Raw genomic sequence first — 25,470 nt, forward strand, 5'->3', positions numbered from 1 at the left:
CATCAATGAGCTTGATGCCTTGATAAGCTCCTTTCCTGAGGACGGCTCACCTCTCACAGTTCTGGGCGACTTTAACCTCCCCACGCCTACCTTTGACTCATTCCTCTCTGCCTCCTTCTTTCCACTCCTCTCCTCTTTTGACCTCACCCTCTCACCTTCCCCCTACTCACAAGGCAGGAAATACGCTCGACCTCATCTTTACTAGATGCTGTTCTTCCACTAACCTCGTTGCAACTCCCCTCCAAGTCTCCGACCACTACCTTGTATCCTTTTCCCTCTCGCTCTCATCCAACACTTCCCACACTGCCCCTACTCGGATGGTATCGCGCCGTCCCAACCTTCGCTCTCTCTCCCCGCTACTCTCTCCTCTTCCATCCTATCATCTCTTCCCTCTGCTCAAACCTTCTCCAACCTATCTCCTGATTCTGCCTCCTCAACCCTCCTCTCCTCCCTTTCTGCATCCTTTGACTCTCTATGTCCCCTATCCTCCAGGCCGGCTCGGTCCTCCCCTCCCGCTCCGTGGCTCGACGACTCATTGCGAGCTCACAGAACAGGGCTCCGGGCAGCCGAGCGGAAATGGAGGAAAACTCGCCTCCCTGCGGACCTGACATCCTTTCACTCCCTCCTCTCTACATTTTCCTCTTCTCTCTCTGCTGCTAAAGCCACTTTCTACCACTCTAAATTCCAAGCATCTGCCTCTAACCCTAGGAAGCTCTTTGCAACCTTCTCCTCCCTCCTGAATCCTCCTCCCCCTCCCCCCTCCTCCCTCTCTGCAGATGACTTCGTCAACCATTTTGAAAAGAAGGTCGACGACATCCGATCCTCGTTTGCTAAGTCAAACGACACCGCTGGTTCTGCTCACACTGCCCTACCCTGTGCTCTGACCTCTTTCTCCCCTCTCTCCAGATGAAATCTCGCGTCTTGTGACGGCCGGCCGCCCTACAACCTGCCCGCTTGACCCTATCCCCTCCTCTCTTCTCCAGACCATTTCCGGAGACCTCCTCCCTTACCTCACCTCGCTCATCAACTCATCCCTGACCGCTGGCTACGTCCCTTCCGTCTTCAAGAGAGCGAGAGTTGCACCCCTTCTGAAAAACCTACACTCGATCCCTCCGATGTCAACAACTACAGACCAGTATCCCTTCTTTCTTTTCTCTCCAAAACTCTTGAACGTGCCGTCCTTGGCCAGCTCTCCGCTATCTCTCTCAGAATGACCTTCTTGATCCAAATCAGTCAGGTTTCAAGACTAGTCATTCAACTGAGACTGCTCTTCTCTGTATCACGGAGGCGCTCCGCACTGCTAAAGCTAACTCTCTCTCCTCTGCTCTCATCCTTCTAGACCTATCGGCTGCCTTCGATACTGTGAACCATCAGATCCTCCTCTCCACCCTCTCCGAGTTGGGCATCTCCGGCGCGGCCCACGCTTGATTGCGTCCTACCTGACAGGTCGCTCCTACCAGGTGGCGTGGCGAGAATCCGTCTCCACACCACGTGCTCTCACCACTGGTGTCCCCCAGGGCTCTGTTCTAGGCCCTCTCCTATTCTCGCTATACACCAAGTCACTTGGCTCTGTCATAACCTCACATGGTCTCTCCTATCATTGCTATGCAGACGACACACAATTAATCTTCTCCTTTCCCCCTTCTGATGACCAGGTGGCGAATCGCATCTCTGCATGTCTGGCAGACATATCCGTGTGGATGACGGATCACCACCTCAAGCTGAACCTCGGCAAGACGGAGCTGCTCTTCCTCCCGGGAAGGACTGCCCGTTCCATGATCTCGCCATCACGGTTGACAACTCCATTGTGTCCTCCTCCCAGAGCGCTAAGAACCTTGGCGTGATCCTGGACAACACCCTGTCGTTCTCAACTAACATCAAGGCGGTGGCCCGTTCCTGTAGGTTCATGCTCTACAACATCCGCAGAGTACGACCCTGCCTCACACAGGAAGCGGCGCAGGTCCTAATCCAGGCACTTGTCATCTCCCGTCTGGATTACTGCAACTCGCTGTTGGCTGGGCTCCCTGCCTGTGCCATTAAACCCCTACAACTCATCCAGAACGCCGCAGCCCGTCTGGTGTTCAACCTTCCCAAGTTCTCTCACGTCACCCCGCTCCTCCGCTCCCTCCACTGGCTTCCAGTTGAAGCTCGCATCCGCTACAAGACCATGGTGCTTGCCTACGGAGCTGTGAGGGGAACGGCACCTCAGTACCTCCAGGCTCTGATCAGGCCCTACACCCAAACAAGGGCACTGCGTTCATCCACCTCTGGCCTGCTCGCCTCCCTACCACTGAGGAAGTACAGTTCCCGCTCAGCCCAGTCAAAACTGTTCGCTGCTCTGGCCCCCCAATGGTGGAACAAACTCCCTCACGACGCCAGGACAGCGGAGTCAATCAGCACCTTCCGGAGACACCTGAAACCCCACCTCTTTAAGGAATACCTAGGATAGGATAAAGTAATCCCTCTCACCCCCCCTCCCCCTGAAAAGATTTAGATGCACTACTGTTCCACTGGAGGTCATAAGGTGAATGCACCAATTTGTAAGTCGCTCTGGATAAGAGCGTCTGCTAAATGACTTAAATGTTAAATGTATGTACAGAACCAAGGTCAAAGTTAATGTATGAGGGAAACGAGTGCCATTTGGGATGCAGCCTGTAGAAGAATAATAAGATACTTAGACATAAGTTCATAGAGGCTGAAGGTATGGTAAGAGGCAAAGTTGTAGGCCAGGCTACTGTAGGCCTAGGAGGCAGAGGTGAACGTTTCTTACAGCTAAAGTTGAGGACCCAGCAGCCGTTCAGGAGGCCAAGGAGAGTGGACAGCGTGGTGGGCATCGGCCCGTCTGGTACCACCACATGAGTGACTAGAGGAATGGGAGAAGAAAAACGGGAGGTCATCCAAAGAGCTATTTTAGTGCATGGGTAGTGATGGATACAGCACATATCAACTAATGTCTGCCATTTCATGGGTTGGGTTAGTACACATCAAATGCATGCCAGTGCATTCAATTGGTTTCGTATCTGTTTATAACAGTTACAATCTGATAATTAGGCCTAGTTATGAAAAAGTAATATCAATTTAGGCCTACTAAATAAATAGACAGTTGAATACAATTTTAATAGAATAGTCTTCTCCAAAATATTACTTGAATAAAATAATGGCAATGTCTTTGTTGTGAATGATTGCAACACCGGCACTGGAATCAGCCTCATTCACACCAGGCTTAGACAATGAGACTTATGTATATATATATATTTTTTAGACATTCTTGTTGTCTCTGCAGTCAACAAGGCTCTGTGGCTGACAGGCTGCAAAATGACCTTAATTGTATCTCGGGGCTAAACTCTGTGGTTTACATGCTGTGGAGCTTTGCTCTGCCTTCACTTTAAATAATATGAGACACTGAAGTCTTTACTACCCAAAGCCCTGTAGTCTAACGCTCATCACAACAGAAGTCACAAACACCTTATGAGGAATTACTTCACTTACTTTCCAGCCCTGTCCTCTGTTCCAACTGCCATTACCAAAGAACTAACAAACTGCCTTCCCTGTTACTCTGTATCACTAAGATTTGCAAAGCTCCAAAAAGGTAGCTACTTGTATGTAATAAGTGATGTTGCAACCCTTTCACAATACGACAAATGTGAGTCTTCTGTTTCTTAATCAAACCTAGAGTGGTTGGGAATAACCAGGAATTAAGTCCCAAAATGTGCCTGGACCCAAATCTCTTTGTGCTGCATTGCCAACTCCTATTTGGTCGTTGACATGCCAAACAAATGTTTGCCATAGGATTTGGCACGACAGAACTAACAGATCTGGGAGCAGGCTAGTATCAAATGTGTTGTAGCAGGTGGCAGTGTACAGGTTGATGGGTACAGGTATAGTGGACAGGTAAGTTACCAGAGCAGGAGAAGGCGTCTGCCCTCTTTCCTCCCAGGAGATGTCCCAGTTTGGCCAGCCGGGTCTGTTGAGACTGGGACAGTTTACTGCCCAGTACAATTGCCTGTTCCTCCAGTCTCACACCTTCACTGGCCTGTAACAGAACATAGACACACGCCATGAGTTTTAAATGACAGATTTTATATGTTGTTGCCCTCTTGCAACTTACTGTATATAATAAATAAAAAAGGTATAAAATAAAACAACTTCCTGCTCTTTCCGTAGTCGTATAATTTGGAATAAGTTAACGCAGAGCTAGAAGGTAATGGTTGATGTAACATTGCTTTTGTGTGAGAACAATGATGGGCTGATGGGCATACCTTATTGAGGCTGGGTGAAGGACAGAGGTGAGTTGACTGGGTGGGGTCCTTCAGAGGCTGCCAGAAGGATTGCCTGCATCTCTGGGCTCACGGCATAGTCCACAGGGCGAAGGCCAAACATATTCCTGTTAGATAGAGATACAGACGGTCTCCGTCACAAACCTGAACCATGTCAAAACTGTTTGGGTTATACAGACATGGATGGTAACAAAGTCACTCATCGGTGACAATATGATACAATATATATTAGTGCATGGATTGACATAGGGCTATGTGGATCCAGTGAACAGCAATGCAGCGCGATACACTGAGACACAGAAGACAAAGTGAAACAGCACATTCCTGGAGGAGGGGAAGGAAGGGATGAGAAAAGGGAGGGGAAGAGGGAGGAGAAGCAGAACAGGTTGGTGCATAAAGATTAGGCGTCAGCAAAGATAACACCTGGGGGACAATTAATAGGTCCACTGGTCCATAAAATATTTCAATTGGATTCATAACCCCCCCAACACACAGATAGACACACAAATACTGCAGACGCGAACATGTACAAAAACACACACACACATTCCCAGTGAAAGGATATGAAAAGCATGGAAAATTGCTTTGGGTAGGTGGTGTAGTGTGTTTATCTAAGGGGTGTGGGTAACCACTGAAACCAAGCCTTTCATACTGATAAGGGAAAATGCATTAATTTATCAATTCAGATCTGAATGCAGAGTACAGTAGTTGCACAGTGTTGTCCATTTTATTTTTACTTTTTATAAAAATGAATTCTTAAACTTCCTCCATCTACATAAGACAAACCTTGCTATAAATGAATAGGCCAGATGTTTTGTCAGTTGTTATATCTGTAAGTAAATACCCCATTGAGATCATCTTTTATTGATCATGATACATATATGATGTATGAGGATCCAAGCCAAGACGATGACATACAGAAGAGGAACCAGAAACACCCGATGCATGGCTCTGTGCAGTTCTCAGTGCAGCTGGGAAAGCGAAGCGATCAGCTGTGAAAGCCCAAAAACACCTTGTGTCTCTCTGGGAGTGCCTCGTTTCTCACATTTTTCTGCACCAAAAAAATATACATCTCTCGTGTTTTGTTTTGGTTATACCTTTATATATTGAATACTGCCCTGCTGTGTAGGGCTTGCAAGTTTAACCCAGAATGCAATCAAAAACTAAAAGCATTGTAATTTGGGACAAACCATTCACTAAACCCTAAACATCAACTAAATCTTGTCATGAATAATGTGGAAATTGAGCAAGTTGAGGTGACTAAACTTCTTGGAGTATCCCTGGATTGTAAACTGTCATGGTCAAAACATATTGATACAACATTAGCTAAGATTGGGAGAAGTTTGTCCATAATAAACCGCTTCTCTGCCTTCTTAACGCTATCAACAAGGCAGGTCATACAGGCCCTAGTTTTGACGCACCTGGACTACTGTTCAGTCATGTTGTAAGGTGCCACAAAGAGGGATTTAGGAAAATTATATAATTGGCTCAGAGCAGGGCAGCACGGCTGGCCATTAAAAGTATACCGGAAGCTAACAATGATATGCATGTCAATCTCTCATGGCTCAAAGTAGAAGAGAGATTGACTTCATCACAACTTGTTTTTGTAAGAAGAATTGACAAGCTGAATGTTGAGCGGTCTGTTTAATCTGTCCTTTGGTCTGATGAGTCCAAATTTGAGATTTTTGGTTCCAACCGCCACGTCTTTGTGAGACAGATTTGGTGAACGGATGATCTCTGCATGTGTGGTTCCCACCATGAAGCATGGAGGTAGTGTGATGGTGCTTTGCGGGTGAAATTGTCAGTGATCTATTTAGAAATCAAGGCACACTTAACCAGCATGGCAACCACAACATTCTGCAGCGATATGCCATCCCATCTGGTTTGTGCTTAGTGGGAGTATCATTTGTTTGTCAACGGGACAATGACCCAGAACACACCTCCAGGCTGTGTAAGGGCTATTTGACCAAGGAGAGTGAGGGAGTGCTGCATCAAAAGACCTGACCTCAACCCAATTGAGATGGTTTGGGAGGAGTTGGAGCGCAGAGTGAAGGAAAAGCAGCAAACAAGTGCTCAGCATATGGGAGTACTCATTCAAGACTATTGTTAAAACATTCCTCATGAAGCTGGTTGAGAGAATGCCAAGAGTGTGCAAAGCTGTCAAGGCAAAGAGTGGCTACTTTAAAGAATCTCAAATATATTTGTTTAACACTTATTTGGTTACTATATGATTCCGTATGTGTTATTTCATGGTTTTGATGTCTTCACTATTATTCCACAATAGTAAAAATAAAGAAAAACTCTTGAATGAGAAGGTGTCCCCAAACGTTTCACTGGTAATGTATGCATGTAAACTCATAAAAATAAAAAAATTAAATCCCTTTTTCAGGAGCCGGTCTTTCAAAGATAATTCGTAAAAATCCAAATAACTTCACAGATCTTCATTGCAAAGAGTTTAAACACTGTTTCCCATGCTTGTTCAATGAACCATAAACAATTAATGAACATGTACCTGTGGAACGGTCGTTAAGACACTAACAGCTTACAGAGGCAATTAAGGTCACAGTTATGAAAACTTAGGACAATAAAGAGGCCTTTCCACTGATTCTGAAAAACACCAAAAGAAAGATGCCCAGGGTCCTTGCTCATCTGCGTGAACGTGCCTTAGGCATGCTGCAAGGAGGCATGAGGACTGCAGATGTGGCCTGGGCAATAAATTGCAATGTCCGTACTGTGAGACAGGACGGACAGCTGATTGTCCTCGCAGTGGCAGACCACGTGTAACAACACCTGCACAGGATCAGGTACATCCGAACATCACATCTGCGGGACAGGTACAAGATGGAAACAACAATTGCCAAAGTTACACCAGGAACGCAAAATCTCTCCGCCAGTGCTCAGACTGTCCGCAATAGGCTGAGAAAGGCTATTACACCAGCAACAACATTGTCTATGGGCACAAACCCACCGTCACTGGACCAGACAGGACTGTCAAAAAGTGTTCTTCACTGACAAGTCGCGGTTTTCGTTGAAGGAATGAGCGTTACACCGAGGCCTGTAGTCTGGAGAGGGATCGATTTGGAGGTGGAGGGGCCATCACAGCATCATCGGACTGAGTTTGTTGTCACTGCAGGCAATCTCAACGCTGTGCGTTACAGGGAAGACACCCTACTCCCTCATGTAGTACCCTTCCTGCAGGCTCATCTTTACATGACCCTCCAGCATGACAATGCCACCAGCCATACTGCTCGTTCTGTGCATGATTTCCTGCAAGACAGGAATGTCTGTTCTGCCATGGCCAGCAAAGAGCCCGGATCTCAATCCCAGTGAGCACGTCTGGGACCTTTTGGATCGGCGGGTGAGGGCTAGGGCCATTCCCCCCAGAAATGTCCGGGAACTTGCAGGTGCCTTGGTGGAAGAGTGGGGTAACATCACACAGCAAGAACTGGCAAATCTGGTGCAGTCCATGAGGAGGAGATGCACCGCAGTACTTAATGCAGCTTGTGGCCACACCAGATACTATTACTTTTAATTTGGACCCCTCCTTTGTTCAGGGACACATTATTCAATTTCTGTTAGTCACATGTCTGTGGAACTTGTTCAGTTTGTCTCAGTTGTTGAATCTTGTTATGTTCATACAAATGTTAAATTTGCTAAAAATAAAAGCAGTTGACAGGGACATTTCTTTTTTTTGCTGAGTTTATGTATGTATGTATGTATGTATGTATGTACATACGTACGTACACAGTGCTACTAGCAAAATATTTAAAAACTACAGTTGAGTTGTTTGGAAGGAACACACAACACTGTGTGAAAAAAAAAGGCAAAGCACACCAACATCAAAACCTCATCCCAACTGTAAAGTATGGTGGAGGGAGCATCATGTTTTGGGGCTGCTTTGCTGCCTCAGGGCCTGGACTGCTTGTTATCGTCAACAGAAAAATGATTTCCCAAGTTTATCAAGACATTTTGCAGGAGAATGTTGGGCTATCTGTCCGCCAATTGAAGGTCAACAAGACAACGACCCAAAACACAGAAGAAAATCAACAGAATGGCTTCAACAGAAGAAAATAGACCTTCTGGAGTGGCCCAGTCAGATTCCTGACCTCAACCCGGTTGAGATGCTGTGGCATGACCTCAAGAGAGCAGTTCACACCAGACACCAAGAGAATATTGCTGAACTGAAACAGTTTTGAAAAGAGGAATGGTACAAAACTCCTCCTGACCGTTGTGAAGGTCTGATTCGCAACTACAGAAAACATTTGGTTGAGGTTATTGTTGCCAAAGGAGGGTCAACCAGTTATAAATCCAAGGACTCACATACTTTTCCCACCCTGCACTGTGAATGTTTACACGGTGTGTTCAATTTAAGACATGAAAACGTATCATCGTTTGTGTTTTATTAGTTTAAGCAGAATGTGTTTGTCTGCTGTTGTGACCTAGATGAAGATCAGATCAAATTTGATGACCAATTAATGCAGAAATATTCCAAAGGGTTCAAATACTTTTTCTTGCCACTGCATGTATGCATGTATGTATGAAGTGGGAAGTTTACATACACCTTAGCCAAATACATTTAAAACTCAGTTTCACAACTTCTGACATTTAATCCGAGTAAAAATGCCGTGTTTTACGTCAGTTAGGATCACCACTTTATTTTAAGAATGTGAAATGTCAGAATAATAGTAGAGAATTATTTATTTCAGCTTTTATTTATTTAATCCAATTCCCAGTGGGTCAGAAGTTTACATACACTCAATTAGTATTTGGTAGCATTGCCTTTAAATTGTTTAACTTGGGTCAAACGTTTCGGGTAGCCTTCCACAAGCTTCCCACAATAAGTTGGCTGACTTTTGGCCCATTCCTCCTGACAGAGCTGGTGTAACTGAGTCAGGTTTGTTGGACTCCTTGCTCGCACATACTTTTTCAGTTCTGCCCACAAATTTTCTATAGGATTAAGGTCAGGGCTTTGTGATGGCCACTCCAATACCTTGACTTTGTTGTCCTTAAGCCATTTTGCCACAACTTTGTAAGGATGCTTGGGGTCATTGTCCATTTGGAAGACCCATTTGCAACCAAGCTTGAACTACCTGACTGATGTCTTGAGATGTTGCTTCAATATATCCACATAATTTTACTTCCTCATGCAGCCATCTATTTTGTGAAGAGCACTGTCCTTCATGGTTGGGATGGTGTTCTTCGGCTTCCAAGCCTCCCCATTTTTCCTCCAAACACAATGATCATTATGGCCAAACAGTTCTATTTTTGTTTCATCAGACCAGAGGACATTTCTCCAAAAAGTACGATCTTTGTCCCCATGCGCAGTTGCAAACCGTAGTCTGTCTTTTCTATGGCGGTTTTGGAGCAGTGGCTTCTTCCTTGCGGAGAGGCCTTTCAGGTTATGTCGATATAAGACTTATTTCCTTGGTCATCTTCACAAGGTCCTTTGCTGTTGTTCTGGAAATGATTTGCACTTTTCACACCAAAGTACGTTCATCTCGAGGAGACAGAATGCATCTCCTTCCTGAGCGGTATGACGGCTGCGTGGTCCCATGGTGTTTATACTTGCGTACTGTTTTTTGTACAGATGAACTTGCTCCCAAGGATGAACCAGACTGTAGAGGTCTACAATTGTTTTTCCTGAGGTCTTGGCTGATTTCCCCATTATGTCAAGCAGAGGCACGGAGTTTGAAGGAAGGCCTTGAAATACATCCACAAGTACACCTCCAATTGACTCAAATTATCTCATTTAGCCTATCAGAAGCTTCTAACGCCATGACATCATTTTCTGGAATTTTCCAAGCTGTTTAAAGGCACAGTCAACTTAGTGTATGGTAACTTCTGACCCACTGGAATTGTGATGCAGTGAATTATAAGTGAAATTATCGGTCTGTAAACAATTGTTGGAAAAATTACTTGTTTCATGCAAAGTAGATGTCTAAACAGACTTGCCAAAACTAGTTTGTTAACAATAAATTTGTGGAGTGGTTGTAAAACAAGCTTTAATGACTCCAACCTAAGTGTATGTAAACTTCCAACTTCAACTGTATGCATCTCTGCCTGTCTACACTATGAGGTTGGAATAATACTGTGAAATATTAGGATAATACCATTTTAGTGTAATAGCAGTTTGAAATAACTGCCTAACATTACTGCCTGTTTGAGTTGGTTTGAGTTGAGTGGTGACATCACCAGGTGGTAAATTAGTTAGACCAATAAGAAAGAGTTCCCAAACCTCTGCCCATAACAGCTAGTTTTCTGTTTTCCCCTCCCCACTCACAAAATTCTTGCTTGAGAAATTGCTCTTTGCTAAGAAGCTATTTTTGTTAATTTTTGACGATTTTAATTGAAAACTATGACAGTAAGGTACTTAATTGTCACACAGAAAATATTTGATATTGAGATTTTTTTTTTAAAGGCTGCATGAGACCTTTATGCATTTCACTGTGCTACTGCATGTGACAAATAAAACTTTCAGTTGAAACACAAACACTTCTCATGTAGTCTAAATCCACAAACAAAAGAGACAGCTGGTCCATTGTTGCAGATGCAGAGCTGGGTTGAGGCTATCGAGATGGATGATTTCAGTGGACATGGCCACAGAGAAATCCTCTTTCTTTCTCTCACCGTGCAGCTCTGTGTGCCAATCAATCCATTAGGGATGGCACTGGCTCTCTGTCTGACTCCGGCACAGCCTTCAGGGAAATTATTTCGGACTTGGAGGACCAGGGTGTGTGTTTGTGGACGTGTTTAACTATACTTGTGGGGACCAGAAGTAAATTAACAAAAATTGGACTAACTGGGGATATTTTGTTAGTCCACACAAGGTCAAATTATTTTTCTGCGGATTTAGGGTAGAATTTTGTTTTTGGGTTAATGATAGAGTTAGGGCAATGGTTAGGGAAAACAGGATTTTGAGTGGGACTGAATTGTGGGTCTGTCCCCAAAAGATTAGTTATACAAGACTGAGGCAGCGTGTGATCATCCCTGTGTGTGTGTTTGTGTAGACTAAATTCATTGATAGTGTGTGACGGGGAAGGGTTGCACTTGTCTTGTGGCATCATGACAGATTGTCTCTTTTGCCTTGCAGACGACTAGCAGGCAGGCAGGGTGAACCTGAGTAAATCTGCTGTTGCTAACCTCCGTCGCCAAGGCCCCGGGCGCCACCCACTACAGCGCATCAACATGCTGAGCAGCGGGGAAGACAGAAGGGAAGGTGAGAGAGAAAAGACAGAGGGCGAAAAAAGAAATGGAAGGAGAGAGAAGATAGAAGGGGAGAATATATAGGCAATTGTTCCTTCAACACTCAGTTAACGACCGCCACCTAATCAGCATCAAATAATATGCGAGTGTCCACACACACACACACACCAGCCCCTTCCCACCCCACTGGCTGATGTATTCTAAGCCTACCTGCCCAATGAGGTCAAACCACTTGACCATCAAACAACCAATCAGTGTCAGACTGTCCAACTAGAATTGTGACTCCGGCTGTCCGCTACCGCAGATCATGAAAAATTAACTCATGGTATTTGTGACTGGTAAATAGGGTGGCAAAGGGTCGGGAAGTTAAGCCCTGGAATTTGGGAACTTTGCTTAAATTCATCAAAAAGTTTAGCTTATAGCAGAGAACCTTTTTTTGTAGGATACACAAGGCAATTCTAGGTATTACGGCATATTTAGGCTACACTATCCCCAATTCAATGGAATTGCAACCCTCTGCATGCACAGTGCATTCTTCCATCATATGTACAGCTGATTCTCTAGGACTTGCACACTAATGAGATACTATGGAGCCCACACTACTACATGGACTGCGCCAAGGAGTACATGTTTTTATTACAATACCAGGTGGGGTGAATATATTTTATATGAGATTATATATTTTTTTTAAACTAGTAAATAGTAGCCTACAGCAAAGTATGTTTAAATCATTTCAAACTTTTATAAATTTCTGATAGTTTTTGCTACCATGTGGGTTTTTAGCTTGCTTGAGTCTGCTAACTGAGGAGTGTTAATTCTCCTGTTTCCATACATGTTTCATTTTAAAAACATTTATCTTACAAAGGAGTTGTTTAATCTAACTGCTTAACCATTTATCTGTTCATGGAATTGTATTTGTTTTACTCATTTAAAAAAAATCTTAACAGGAAAATGCCACAGGCACTATCTGATGTTTGGAAAGATTTCACTGCAGCTAATGTAGAAGGAAAAGCTGTGTACATTTGCAAATAATGTTCAAAATAATATGTGAAGAATGCAACAAAGATGCAGAATCATCTGGCCAAGAGCATAAAGTTCCCTCAGCGCTCATAACAAGCAGCCTCTGACAAAAGTCCCTCTACTTCTATTCGAAGTGAAAATGATGAATCGGACACCTTATCGATAGCAACAGCTCATGGTACTTCTGGAATCAGAAGGATTTTTACTCAATGGAGGAACGTAGTCAGAGAAATGCTGATGAATGTATGCAAATGGTTCACCTCTGATGCTCACAGGCAATGAGTATTGGAAGAGATTTCTGAATGTTCTTTGCCCAGCATACACCCCTCCAACCAGACATGCTTTATCTACTAATTTGCTGGATGTAGAGTTCAGAGTTTAAGTGAAGGTGTAGAAAATCATAGAGAAAGCAGACTATATTGCAATCATCTCTGATGGGTGGTCTAATGTTCGTGGGCAAGAAATAAGTAACTACATTATCTCCACCCCTCAACCAGTATTCTACAAGAGCACAGACACAAGGGACAACAGACACACCGGTCTCTACATTGCAGATGAGCTGAAGGCAGTCATCAATGACCTTGGACCACAGAAGGTATTTGCACTGGTGACAGACAATGCTGCGAACATGAAGGCTGCCATGGTCTAAAGTGGAGGAGTCCTATCCTCACATCACACCCTTTGGCTGTGTTGCTCATGCATTGAATCTGCTCCTCAAGGACAGCATGCCACTGAAAACAATGGATACACTCTACAAGAGAGCCAAGGAAATTATTAAGTATGTCATCAATTTATAGCACTACCTCACCAAGCAAAGTGAGAAAAATAAGAGCACCACATTGAAGCTGCCCAGCAACACCTGTTGGGGTGGTCTCCTGGAGGGGAAGGAGTCTCACCAAGAAATGGCCATATCACAGTCTGCCCCATCAAGAGGATCCTCCTGGATGATGTATTTTGGGAGAGTGGTAAGCAGCCTGAAACTCCTGAAACCTATAGCAGTAGCCATTGCAAGGATTGAAGGAGACAATGCCATCCTGTCTGATGTTAAGACTAGAGGTCGACCGATTATGATTTTTCAACACCGGTACCGATTATTGTACTATAGCTCACCAGCATGTTTTTTTAATCGACAATCAAAAAGCCCAGATCTTTATAGGCGGGAAACTCATCGTTGGGAATATCAATCGATTCATAAATATGTAGACCATCTCTATTTTAGAGAACATATATTTAGTGTTCCTGACATTAAGTATAAGTTTGAAACTAAACATTTTTGTAAGGTAACAAAAACAGAATGCAGCTCTAAAAACACCTGGTCTACAGTTGGGGCAATGGCATCTGAGGCGACAAATGCCTCAGATCCTGTAACCAGTCACATACAGTGGGGCAAAAAACTATTTAGTCAGTCACCAATTGTGCAAGTTCTCCCAATTAAAAAGATGAGATAGGTACCATTTCAACTATGACAGACAAAATGAGAAAACAAAATCCAGAAAATCACATTGTAGGATTTTTTATGAATTTATTTGCAAATTATGGTAGAAAATAAGTATTTGGTCACCTACAAACAAACAAGATTTCTGGCTCTCACAGACCTGTAACTTCTTCTTTAAGAGGCTCATCTGTCCTCCACTCGTTACCTGTATTAATGGCACCTGTTTGAACTTGTTATCTGTATGAAAGACGCCTGTCCACAACCTCAAACAGTTACACTCCAAACTCCACTATGGCCAAGACCAAAGAGCTGTCAAAGGACACCAGAAACAAAATTGTAGACCTGCACCAGGCTGGGAAGACTGAATCTGCAGTAGGTAAGCAGCTTGGTTTGAAGAAATCAACTGTGGGAGCAATTATTAGGAAATGGAAGACATACAAGACCACTGATAATCTCCCTCGATCTGGGGCTCCACGCAAGATGTCACCCCTGTGGGGTCAAAATGATCACAAGAACGGTGAGCAAAAATCCCAGTACCACACGGGGGGACCTAGTGAATGACCTGCAGAGAGCTGGGACCAAAGTAACAAAGCCTACCATCAGTAACGCACTACGCCGCCAGGGACTCAAATCCTGTAGTGCCAGACGTGTCCCCCTGCTTTAGCCAGTACATGTCCAGGCCCGTCTGAAGTATGCTAGAGAGCATTTGTCATATGGTCAGATGAAACCAAAATATAACTTTTTGGTGTTTGGAGGACAAAGAATGCTGAGTTGCATCCAAAGAACACCATACCTACTGTGAAGCATGGAGATGGAAACATCATGCTTTGGGGCTGTTTTTCTGCAAAGGGACCAGGACGACTGATCCGTGTAAAGGAAAGAATGAATGGGGCCATGTATCGTGAGATTTTGAGTGAAAACCTCCTTCCATCAGCAAGGGCATTGAAGATGAAACGTGGCTAGGTCTTTCAGCATGACAATGATCCCAAACACACCGCCCGGGCAACGAAGGAGTGGCTTCGTAAGAAGCATTTCAAGGTCCTGGAGTGGCCTAGCCAGCCTCCAGATCTCAACCCCATAGAAAATCTTTGGAGGGAGTTGAAAGTCCGTGTTGCCCAGCAACAGCCCCAAAACATCACTGCTCTAGAGGAGATCTGCATGGAGGAATGGGCCAAAAGACCAGCAACAGTGTGTGAAAACCTTGTGAAACGTTTGACCTCTGTCATTGCCAACAAAGGGTATATAACAAAGTATTGAGATAAACTTTTGTTATTGACCAAATACTTATTTTCCACCATAATTTGCAAATAAATTCATTAAAAATCCTACAATGTGATTTTCTGGATTTTTTTTCTTCATTTTGTCCGTCATAGTTGAAGTGTACCTATGATGAAAATTACAGGCCTCTCTCATCTTTTTAAGTGAGAGAACATGCATAATTGGTGGCTGACTAAATACTTTTTTGCCCCACTGTATGTGGATATCAGTGTGCATTCTTCCATACTCACAATATGCTCTACCATATTAATGTGTATAATGCCATGTGGGATGGGCCACAAGAGTGGCTAAAGAAATAATACATAAATTCAATCATACTCACAAGACGCTCTGTGAAGCCCCGTGATGCAGCAGTAGCATGGCGATGCCAGTATGTCCGTTCCTGACAGCGTCGTGTAGAGGAGAATCGTTCTTGTAGCCTGGTGTGTTCAACAGCACGCCTCCCCTCTCCACCAACACCTCCACTACACCCAGGTGGCCCAGGTTACATGCCTCATGCTGTAACACAGGAGCACCGTTATTACATATATTATACAGTAACTGCATCCTTCCTCTTGCATACGGTCTTCTATTACTATGTAATACATACTAGCACTGATGACATTGAATATTTAATGAGGCTGTTTGAGGGATACTTCAGAATTTTGAGTCAGTGGAACTCGTGGATACCAATTCTGTGTCTCTGCATGCAGTTTGAAGGAACTTGTTAACTAGCACTAGCGCAATAAGATACCCATAGACTTCATCATTACGCTAACGCTAGTTAGCATTGGCTCACGAAATTACCTCTTAACTTCCTTCAAATTGAACACAGAAAAACAAAAATGGTTTCCACAAGTTGATTGGACACTGGAAAAGTAGATAATTGGGCGTTTTGCAAAAATGTCTAAGTATCCCTTTAAAAATGCCAAAAGTCATAGATTTGTAATACTGTATGCATACGTATAACAGCGCTTCTATCGGGCAGGGCAAAGTTAAAGACTGGCATGCTCTACCAACATGTAAATCAGGGGTGTCAAACATGAAGCCCGTATGAAGGGGTTTAATCCGGCCGAGGGTAGTTTGAGTAAAAATTTGTACAAAAGGTGTTGGGGAGGAACAAACACAATATACTTTAAAATGACTAAAACCAAATTAAAACTGTGTAGAAATGACAATGGAGCTACATTCATAAAGTTTGTGTCAAGCCCGCTAAAAATCACTGAAATGAAAGCTAGATAGTCAGGGAGCATCGGAAATTTCGAAATCAAATTTGGACGGCAAGGAAATACAACCAGTTTTCAATGAGGCCTTCCGGACCGAATGCAGCCCCCGGGACAAAATGAGTTTGACACCCCTGCCCTGTATTCCTATCTGTCCCTTGATGTATATGATTGGATGCATTTGCTATCTAGACCAGGAGAGACTGAGGAGACAAGGCTTCACTCACCAGCGGTGTCCATCCAGCATTGTCTTTCAGGTTGGGGTCAGCCCCTTGGTCTAGGAGCTCCTTCACTGTCTCCACATCACCCTGCAGGGGTGACAGAGAGAGGAGACAGGCCACGGGTTTAGGGTCAGTTGTAAAAGATATGAACATGCCATTCAAACACATTGGCTGATCCAAAATCATCTTAGACCAGCTGCTATGATCAATCAATTACTCTGTGAGGTTCACAAAGATGCATCAGGCCACATGTCTAGGGTCAGGTGTTAGAGACATGTCAACATGTACTCCAAACACAGCATCTGATCCTACACAGGCATCATGGGGCCTGCAGTGATCATCAATCAGGTTCACAGGTACAGAGTCAGTTACTAGAGACATGAGAAGATGCACTTCACACAACCAGTGTGTCCCAAATGGCAACCTAAGCCCTATATAGTTCAGTACTTTTACATAGGTATAGGGTGCCATTTGGGAAGCAGACAGTAATACAATCAAAGAGATAGTCTCCCCAGGTTGTTACTACTATTGTTACTGTAGTTTAAGGTTATGTTACTATTGTAGTTTAAGGTTATGTTACTATTGTAGTTTAAGGTTCTGGGTGCCTTGTTGTGAATATAGCTTAAATCGGAATTTCTAAATCTACCTGGTTGTGCGGTGTGGTTCTCTCATGGACCATAGCACGACTCTTTACTGATCAGACAAGCATTCCCTTCCCAGCCCTGGGAGAATAGCAGGGAGCTTAACATAAGCCCTGTAAACACTGCTGTAATCCCTGCATGGATCCTCCCGAGGTAATCAATGTCCCAACGCTGTGAATGATTGATAATAGCAGCAGGTCTGGGATCAGCTGCTACAATTTGACATGTCTCTAACAACTGACCCTGAGCCTGTGACCCAAGTCATGTTTATCTCACCTTTATTGCTGCCAGGTGTAGGGGTGTCTCCCCCTTGTGGTTTCTCTTCACTACCGCTGGGCTGTTCTGTGACAGTCTGCCCGGGGATCTCTTCCCCAGGGGGGCGGGGGAACACGGACTACTGCCCCACTGCTGCTCTCCTTCTCTGGATATCCTGGTGCTGGTGGAGGTTCGACCCGGTCTGGGGCAGGCAGCGGGGGAGGGCGAGGTATGCATGGCTGGGAGTGCAACCCTGTCCACTGCCGGACGTCTACCCTGGCCAGGAGATGTCTTGGGTTTCTTTGGGGTACACTGTGAGATGTTTTTATCTTCCACACAGAATCTTTTGGGAGTGCGCTTAGGAGGGGAGGGCAGGTCAGGCTTTTTAGTAATTTCTTCATTTGGTTTGGAGTGCTGCTTTGCAGATATCTTATCCAGCTGAGAAGGGGTGGTGTGTGGGCTTGGACCGTCCTGGTCCTCAGAGAGTGGGACGTTCTCTCCTGGCTGAACCACCTTCAGGATGCTTCTGCTGGGGCTGAGGATTATGGTGTTCCCCTGAGGGAGATCCTCCGTCTGAGGCTCCGCAGTGGCAGGCAAGGTGGCTGGACTTTGGAAGGAAACTCTTTTACTAGACCTGTGCTCTCCTTCCTCTGCAGTGACCTGCTCTTCTTCCTCTCCGACATCTCCTTCTCTCGCTCCGGCAAAGCCCCACTGCTGGTTGATTGCCTCCAGCCTCTGTGTCTTGACATTCTGCTTGGTTTCTTCATGCTTGGTTGGTTTCTGCCCACCCCCAGCTGCAGGCTTCCTGACACCACCACCATTTCTCGTCTTCTTAGTCGCTTTCTTCTTTTCATAGTTAGTCGCCCTTTGAGGAGAGGAGGAGCCAGAGTCTTGGGAGGAGGAGTTGAAGTTGAAGACAGACAGGTCTTTGCCTTTAGACTCAGGTAGTGTCTCAGGATGTCTTGGAGCAGCTTTCACAGTCCCACTCCCAACCTCCGGGAGAGGCACAACCGCAGGCTTCTCTACCCGGCAGCGCACCTTGCGGCTGCGGGGACTAAACCAGATCTTGAAGTTCTTCTTGTGCTTTAAGACAGATTTATCAGACTGTGCTGGTGGTGTAATGGGAAGGGCATCTGAAAATAGTACAGGAAAGAGAAAAATACTGGTAGGACAAACTGAAACCACACATCAAAACGTCTCACCTAAGCTAAGGACAGAGACTATAATGGCATATGTGAAAGCAAGCGGTAAGGTAGCACTATAATGTTTTCTTTCCTTGTCACGGCACAATTTGTATTCCACTAGATTCACCCGTGGTTGTGTTTGGTTGTCTGCGCTGCATTCATTCACGCGACCTTGCTTGTCACACATCCAGCCTGTTCTGCCTAGCAAGCTAGCTAGTATCTAATTTGGTGACCCAGAGGGGCATGTAGCTGCCCATCAGTGTTCCTCTACCACTGCGGCAACATGAACATCACCCGTTTGTTAGAGCTCAAGTATAGAAGCTAAACACCACCATACATAATGGCATTGCATCATTACTGTCATTAACAGGGATTATGATGGGAGGGGGGGGGGGGGGAATACATGGTAATACTTCCATTTGTGCTTAATGCTAAGGGATACAGGCCTACCTTTGTTAAGGAATAATATCACAGGTGAGATGAGGGCAGTGGAAAGGTAGGCCCCTAAATGGCAGGTAATAAAATTGAATATATTTACAAAGGAATACATATGGGAGCAGTCAGAATTGTACATCAGCGTGGACAACCCGTTGCAGTTGTGCATCCTGACGTACAATTCTGACTGCTCCTGTATGTATTATTTTGTAAATACGGTATATTTTGTTCATAGTTTACTAAAGTGTATTGCACCACACTGGCCGCCTATTTATTTATTTAACTAGCCAAGTAGTTAAGAACAAATTATTATTTTCAATGGCAGCCTAGGAACAGTGGGTTAACTGCCTGGTTCAGGGGCAGAACAACAGATATTTACCTGGAGATTTGATCTTGCAAACTTTTGGTTACAAGTCCAACGCTCTAACCACTAGGCTACATGCCGCCTACTCGTCTTCTTCAAGGAATACTATCATTAATATCCTACAAGTTGTACCTACCTACAGGGGAAACAAAGTGAAAGCATAGTCATAACTATCATGTTGAGTGAACAGTCACAAACGTTCGGGGGAATAAACAGTGAATCTAGGTTGTGGAAGAGTTCAGTGCTGTCTGTAATTCCTTTATCTTAAGGCTTGTGCACATCACACTGAATGTGGATCTAGCGTTAGTCTGCTGTGTTTTAAGAACCACCCGCTGTAGACGTCTGACTGCCAACATTTTCACCCGATTCCATTCTATGAAATTGGTCAGCACTCTTTCACAAATTACAGCCTGCACTCTGTTCAGGGGTTATAAGTACTCTCGGCCAGCAAACACTAGCGGTGTGTCCGTATCCTAATTATCATGGTCAGTGACAGGCACAGTCCTTATAATATAATAATCTGGGGGTGTTGGGAAAAGCAGTAGAAACATTTCCATTCTAACCAAAGGACAATACAGTTGTTTTTATTTTCTAATAATAACATACCGGAGTAATCGGAGCCAGTGGGATTGAGCAGTGAGTCTAGGTTGCCATAGAGTTCTGTGATATTGCTGAGTTGTCTGTTGATCCGAATGTCTTTCACCCAGGCAGGACTGTGACACACCACACATCCCTCTCCAGCCTGAGGACCAGCACACGACCTAGTAGTTAGTACAAAGAATCACAAGTCATTGATAACCTCAGGATAGTAAAATAACAAGCCAAGTAAAGTACAACAATCTGCTTCTACCAAGTTAGCCACTCTAAGAGGGACAGCATCCACTCACCTGCAAAGCATATGTTCACAAACCCCGAGGCACACAGGTTCGTTCATCAGTTTTGAACTGGAATGACAAAGTATATCAAAGACATGACCATAATCATGTAAGTTAGATCTCGATAGTATTATAAATTACCTCAACTCCTAAACTAGTTAGCAACAAGCATGCCAAGCATGCCCAGTTTCATAATAAATAAGTCAAGTTAAATGTAGCGTGTTTACCATTTTGAGCACAGCAGAAGTTTTCGAAAATGCGCGACAGCCTCCTTCGTTTTCGTCCAGCCTTCGTCGGTGCAAAGATCAGGATCCATTTAACGAAATGTAGCTACGTTTTCCACTATTTCGAAATTATATTCGTACACGTTTGATATCTTGAAATGACGCTAAAGCTGAGTTTTGCTGCGGTAGCTTCACTTCTTAGTTTTTTCGCTTCTCCCGCCAAAGCATCAGGGACAAGGGCCTGCCCGTGATGTAACTGCGTATACCTCCCTCCCGCCCTCTTTTTCTTCTTCTTTGGATTTCACAACCGAGAAGGGTGTATTGCTGCCACCAACTGGACCGGTTGAAACCAAAACAAGGTTAAAAGAAAATCCATACGTAATAGGGAAACTAACTTAATCCACCCAAATAAAAATAATACATTGACAAAACAAAAATCCCAGTTCTTCCTTCAAATCTCCATGTCTCCCTTCTCAGGCTGTAGGGCCTGAGAGGGCTTGTGACAACTCCTTCGCCAATAAAGGGCACTCCACCTTGGCAGTGCCCTTTATCCCCATAGGTATATAGGCCACAAAATCCAACTTCTTGTTTGTTTATGTCCCATGTAGGGGGGTTATATACATTTCATAATATTTCAATCTCTCTTTTTTCAATTTTTGAATTAAATATACCTTCCTGTAACCTGCCTCAACCAATGTGGTACAGATCTGCTATTTTTTAGACCTTATAACTGGAACATCCATCAGAAGCTAGCCAGCTAATTAGCTACTAGCTATTTAGTCATTGTTAGCCACTGCTAGCGGTCTTTAGCTCGGATTCCAGCCGCTTTAGCCCGGACAGGCCGGATAATAACTGCAGTAATATTCATATGTGTAAACATACTGAATTGTAATTGGATGCATTTTACCGCCATATCATACTGTGCTATGATTGGTTAAGACCACCCAAATGGTTAGGTCATGGTCATTTTGAACCTGGTTGGCGATACGTGAACATGCCAGTTATAGCTAGCTAATAAAGAGCTACGTTAAGAAATATCCTGTAGCACTGCATTTTATTATTTTGTACGATTGTTGTATTTCTTAACTCAGCCCAAGACGAGTTTCAGCGAAAGATCGACGAAGTGTACGAAGGCCTCGGCGGAGTTGTGGCAGTTGTGGACGACATCCTTGTCTATGGCCGAACCAAAGAGGAGCACGACCGAAACCTCCTCTCGATGCTGCAAAGGTCCCACGAGAGAGGAGTCCGGCTCAACCCTGAGAAGAGCACAGTCGGCGCTACAGAGGTCAGCTACTTCGGACATCTTCTCACAGCGACTGGATTCAAGCCAGATCCACAGAAGATCTTAGACATAAAAGAAATGGAGCCACCAAAGAACCGTGCAGAGCTGGAAACAGTGCTTGGCATGGTCAACTACTTAGCCAAGTTCACACCCAGCCTCTTCAATGCTAATGCACCCCTGCGTCAACTGCTAAAGCAGTCCAGTGAGTTTCTTTGGGACAAGCAATACGACAATGCTTTCCAGAATGTGAAAGACTTGATCACGAGAGAACAAGGATCAATCCTTGCCTACTACGACCCCGACAAAGAGCTCAGACTCCAAGTGGACGCATCGAAGTATGGACTAGGTGCAGTGCTACTGCAAGAAGGAAAGTCCATCGGCTACACTTCCAAATCTCTCACAGACTGTGAAATCAACTACGCTCAAATCGAAAAAGAGCTCTACGCCATTCTGTTCGGATGTAAACGTTTCCATCAGTACATATATGGACGACAAGTCATTGTAGAATCCGACCACAAGCCCCTTGAGTCAATTATGAGGAAACCACTAGCCGCAGCCCCGCCAAGGCTACAGAGAATGATCCTTCAACTATAAAAATACGACTTCACAATCACTCACCGTCCAGGCAAAGACATCCCTGTCGCAGACACACTCTCCAGGAAGTTTCTTACCTATAAGGACAGCAGCCTTAGTGAAGGCATGGACATGCAAGTGCACACTGTGTACAGTAACTTACCAGTTAGTGACACAAAACTGAAGGAGATCCAAGCAGAAACAGAACAGGACACAACTCACACAGCTGAGGAAAGTCATACAGGATGGATTATCTGAGGAGAAGAGAAAATGTCCTCAGAGCGTCTCAGAATTCTGGAACCATCGTGATGAACTATCACAGATCAACGGAATCATTTTCAAAGGAGAGAAAATAAATATTCCTACCAGTCTCAGAGAAGAGATTTTGACAATGATCCATGCTGGACACATGGACATGGAAAAATGCAAACAGAGAGCATGGGACATTTTGTTTTGGCCCGGAATGTGCAAACATTGTTGGTAAATGCACCATATGTCTTGAACGACACCCCTCAAACACCAAAGAGCCAATGTTACCTCACTGTATCCCAGACCGACCCTGGCAGATCGTGGCAACCGATCTGTTCACCTGGAACAGCGAGGACTACATCGTAGCAGTAGACTACTACAGCAGATACTTCGAACTTGACAAGCTTCACAGCACCACATCTGCAGCTGTGATACACAAGCTGAAAGCAGCCTTTGCCAGGCATGGCATTGTAAATCAAATCAAATCAAATTTTATTTGTCACATACACATGGTTAGCAGATGTTAATGCGAGTGTAGCGAAATGCTTGTGCTTCTAGTTCCGACAATGCAGTAATAACCAACAAGTAATCTAACTAACAATTCTAAAACTACTGCCTTATACACAGTGTAAGGGGATAAAGAATATGTACATAAAGATATATGAATGAGTGATGGTACAGAGCAGTATAGGCAAGATACAGTAGATGGTATCGAGTACAGTATATACATATGAGATGAGTATGTAAACAAAGTGGCTAGTGATACATGTATTACATGAGGATGCAGTAGATGATATAGAGTACAGTATATACGTATGCATATGAGATGAATAATGTAGGGTATGTAACATTAAATTAGGTAGCATTGTTTAAAGTGGCTAGTGATATATTTTACATCATTTCCCATCAATTCCCATTATTAAAGTGGCTGGAGTTGAGTCAGTGTCAGTGTGTTGGCAGCAGCCACTCAATGTTAGTGGTGGCTGTTTAACAGTCTGATGGCCTTGAGATAGAAGCTGTTTTTCAGTCTCTTGGTCCCAGCTTTGATGCACCTGTACTGACCTCGCCTTCTGGATGATAGCGGGGTGAACAGGCAGTGGCTCGGGTGGTTGTTGTCCTTGATGATCTTTATGGCATTCCTGTAACATCGGGTGGTGTAGGTGTCCTGGAGGGCAGGAAGTTTGCCCCCAGTGATGCGTTGTGCAGACCTCACTACCCTCTGGAGAGCCTTACGGTTGTGGGCGGAGCAGTTGCCGTACCAGGCGGTGATGCAGCCCGCCAGGATGCTCTCGATTGTGCATCTGTAGAAGTTTGTGAGTGCTTTTGGTGACAAGCCAAATTTCTTCAGCCTCCTGAGGTTGAAGAGGCGCTGCTGCGCCTTCTTCACGATGCTGTCTGTGTGGGTGGACCAATTCAGTTTGTCTGTGATGTGTATGCCGAGGAACTTAAAACTTGCTACCCTCTCCACTACTGTTCCATCGATGTGGATAGGGGCGTGTTCCCTCTGCTGTTTCCTGAAGTCCACAATCATCTCCTTAGTTTTGTTGACATTGAGTGTGAGGTTATTTTCCTGACACCACACTCCGAGGGCCCTCACCTCCTCCCTGTAGGCTGTCTCGTCGTTGTTGGTAATCAAGCCTACCACTGTTGTGTCGTCCGCAAACTTGATGATTGAGTTGGAGGCGTGCGTGGCCACGCAGTCGTGGGTGAACAGGGAGTACAGGAGAGGGCTCAGAACGCACCCTTGTGGGGCCCCAGTGTTGAGGATCAGCGGGGTGGAGATGTTGTTGCCTACCCTCACCACCTGGGGGCGGCCCGTCAGGAAGTCCAGTACCCAGTTGCACAGGGCGGGGTCGAGACCCAGGGTCTCGAGCTTGATGACGAGCTTGGAGGGTACTATGAGTGTTGAATGCCGAGCTGTAGTCGATGAACAGCATTCTCACAGATTGCATCGTCTGTGGACCTATTTGGGCGGTAAGCAAATTGGAGTGGGTCTAGGGTGTCAGGTAGGGTGGAGGTGATATGGTCCTTGACTAGTCTCTCAAAGCACTTCATGATGACGGAAGTGAGTGCTACGGGGCGGTAGTCGTTTAGCTCAGCTACCTTAGCTTTCTTGGGAACAGGAACAATGGTGGCCCTCTTGAAGCATGTGGGAACAGCAGACTGGTATAGGGATTGATTGAATATGTCCGTAAACACACCGGCCAGCTGATCTGCGCATGCTCTGAGGGCGCAGCTGGGGATGCCGTCTGGGCCTGCAGCCTTGCGAGGGTTAACACGTTTAAATGTCTTACTCACCTCGGCTGCAGTGACGGAGAGTCCGCATGTTTTCGTTGCAGGCCGTGTCAGTGGCACTGTATTGTCCTCAAAGCGGGCAAAAAAAGTTATTTAGTCTGCCTGGGAGCAAGACATCCTGGTCCGTGACTGGGCTGGTTTTCTTCTTGTAGTCCGTGATTGACTGTAGACCCTGCCACATACCTCTTGTGTCTGAGCCGTTGAATTGAGATTCTACTTTGTCTCTGTACTGACGCTTAGCTTGTTTGATAGCCTTGCGGAGGGAATAGCTGCACTGTTTGTATTCGGTCATGTTACCAGTCACCTTGCCCTGATTAAAAGCAGTGGTTCGCCCTTTCAGTTTCACGCGAATGCTGCCATCAATCCACGGTTTCTGGTTAGGGAATGTTTTAATCGTTGCTATGGGAACGACATCTTCAACGCACGTTCTAATGAACTCGCACACCGAATCAGCGTA

The 25,470-nt window shown here is 44.8% G+C and overlaps 1 protein-coding gene across 1 annotated transcript in view; it reads right to left on the bottom strand.

Annotated features, from left to right (window-relative positions):
* The window catches only part of LOC115129751 (BRCA1-associated RING domain protein 1), a 33,275-nt gene extending 12,397 nt beyond the window's left edge, over window positions 1-20,878 (bottom strand). The window contains 10 exon segments of the mRNA XM_029660445.2: window positions 2,771-2,863; window positions 3,901-4,033; window positions 4,260-4,281; window positions 4,283-4,384; window positions 15,536-15,711; window positions 16,643-16,723; window positions 17,554-18,665; window positions 20,122-20,276; window positions 20,403-20,459; window positions 20,618-20,878. Of these exon segments, the coding sequence (XP_029516305.2) occupies window positions 2,771-2,863; window positions 3,901-4,033; window positions 4,260-4,281; window positions 4,283-4,384; window positions 15,536-15,711; window positions 16,643-16,723; window positions 17,554-18,665; window positions 20,122-20,276; window positions 20,403-20,459; window positions 20,618-20,706 (2,020 nt within the window). The 5' untranslated portion in view covers window positions 20,707-20,878.
* Window positions 20,879-25,470: the final 4,592 nt, after the last annotated feature.

The sequence above is a fragment of the Oncorhynchus nerka genome, linkage group LG1 (assembly GCF_034236695.1).
Source record: "Oncorhynchus nerka isolate Pitt River linkage group LG1, Oner_Uvic_2.0, whole genome shotgun sequence".
In the NCBI taxonomy this organism is placed as follows: domain Eukaryota; kingdom Metazoa; phylum Chordata; class Actinopteri; order Salmoniformes; family Salmonidae; genus Oncorhynchus; species Oncorhynchus nerka.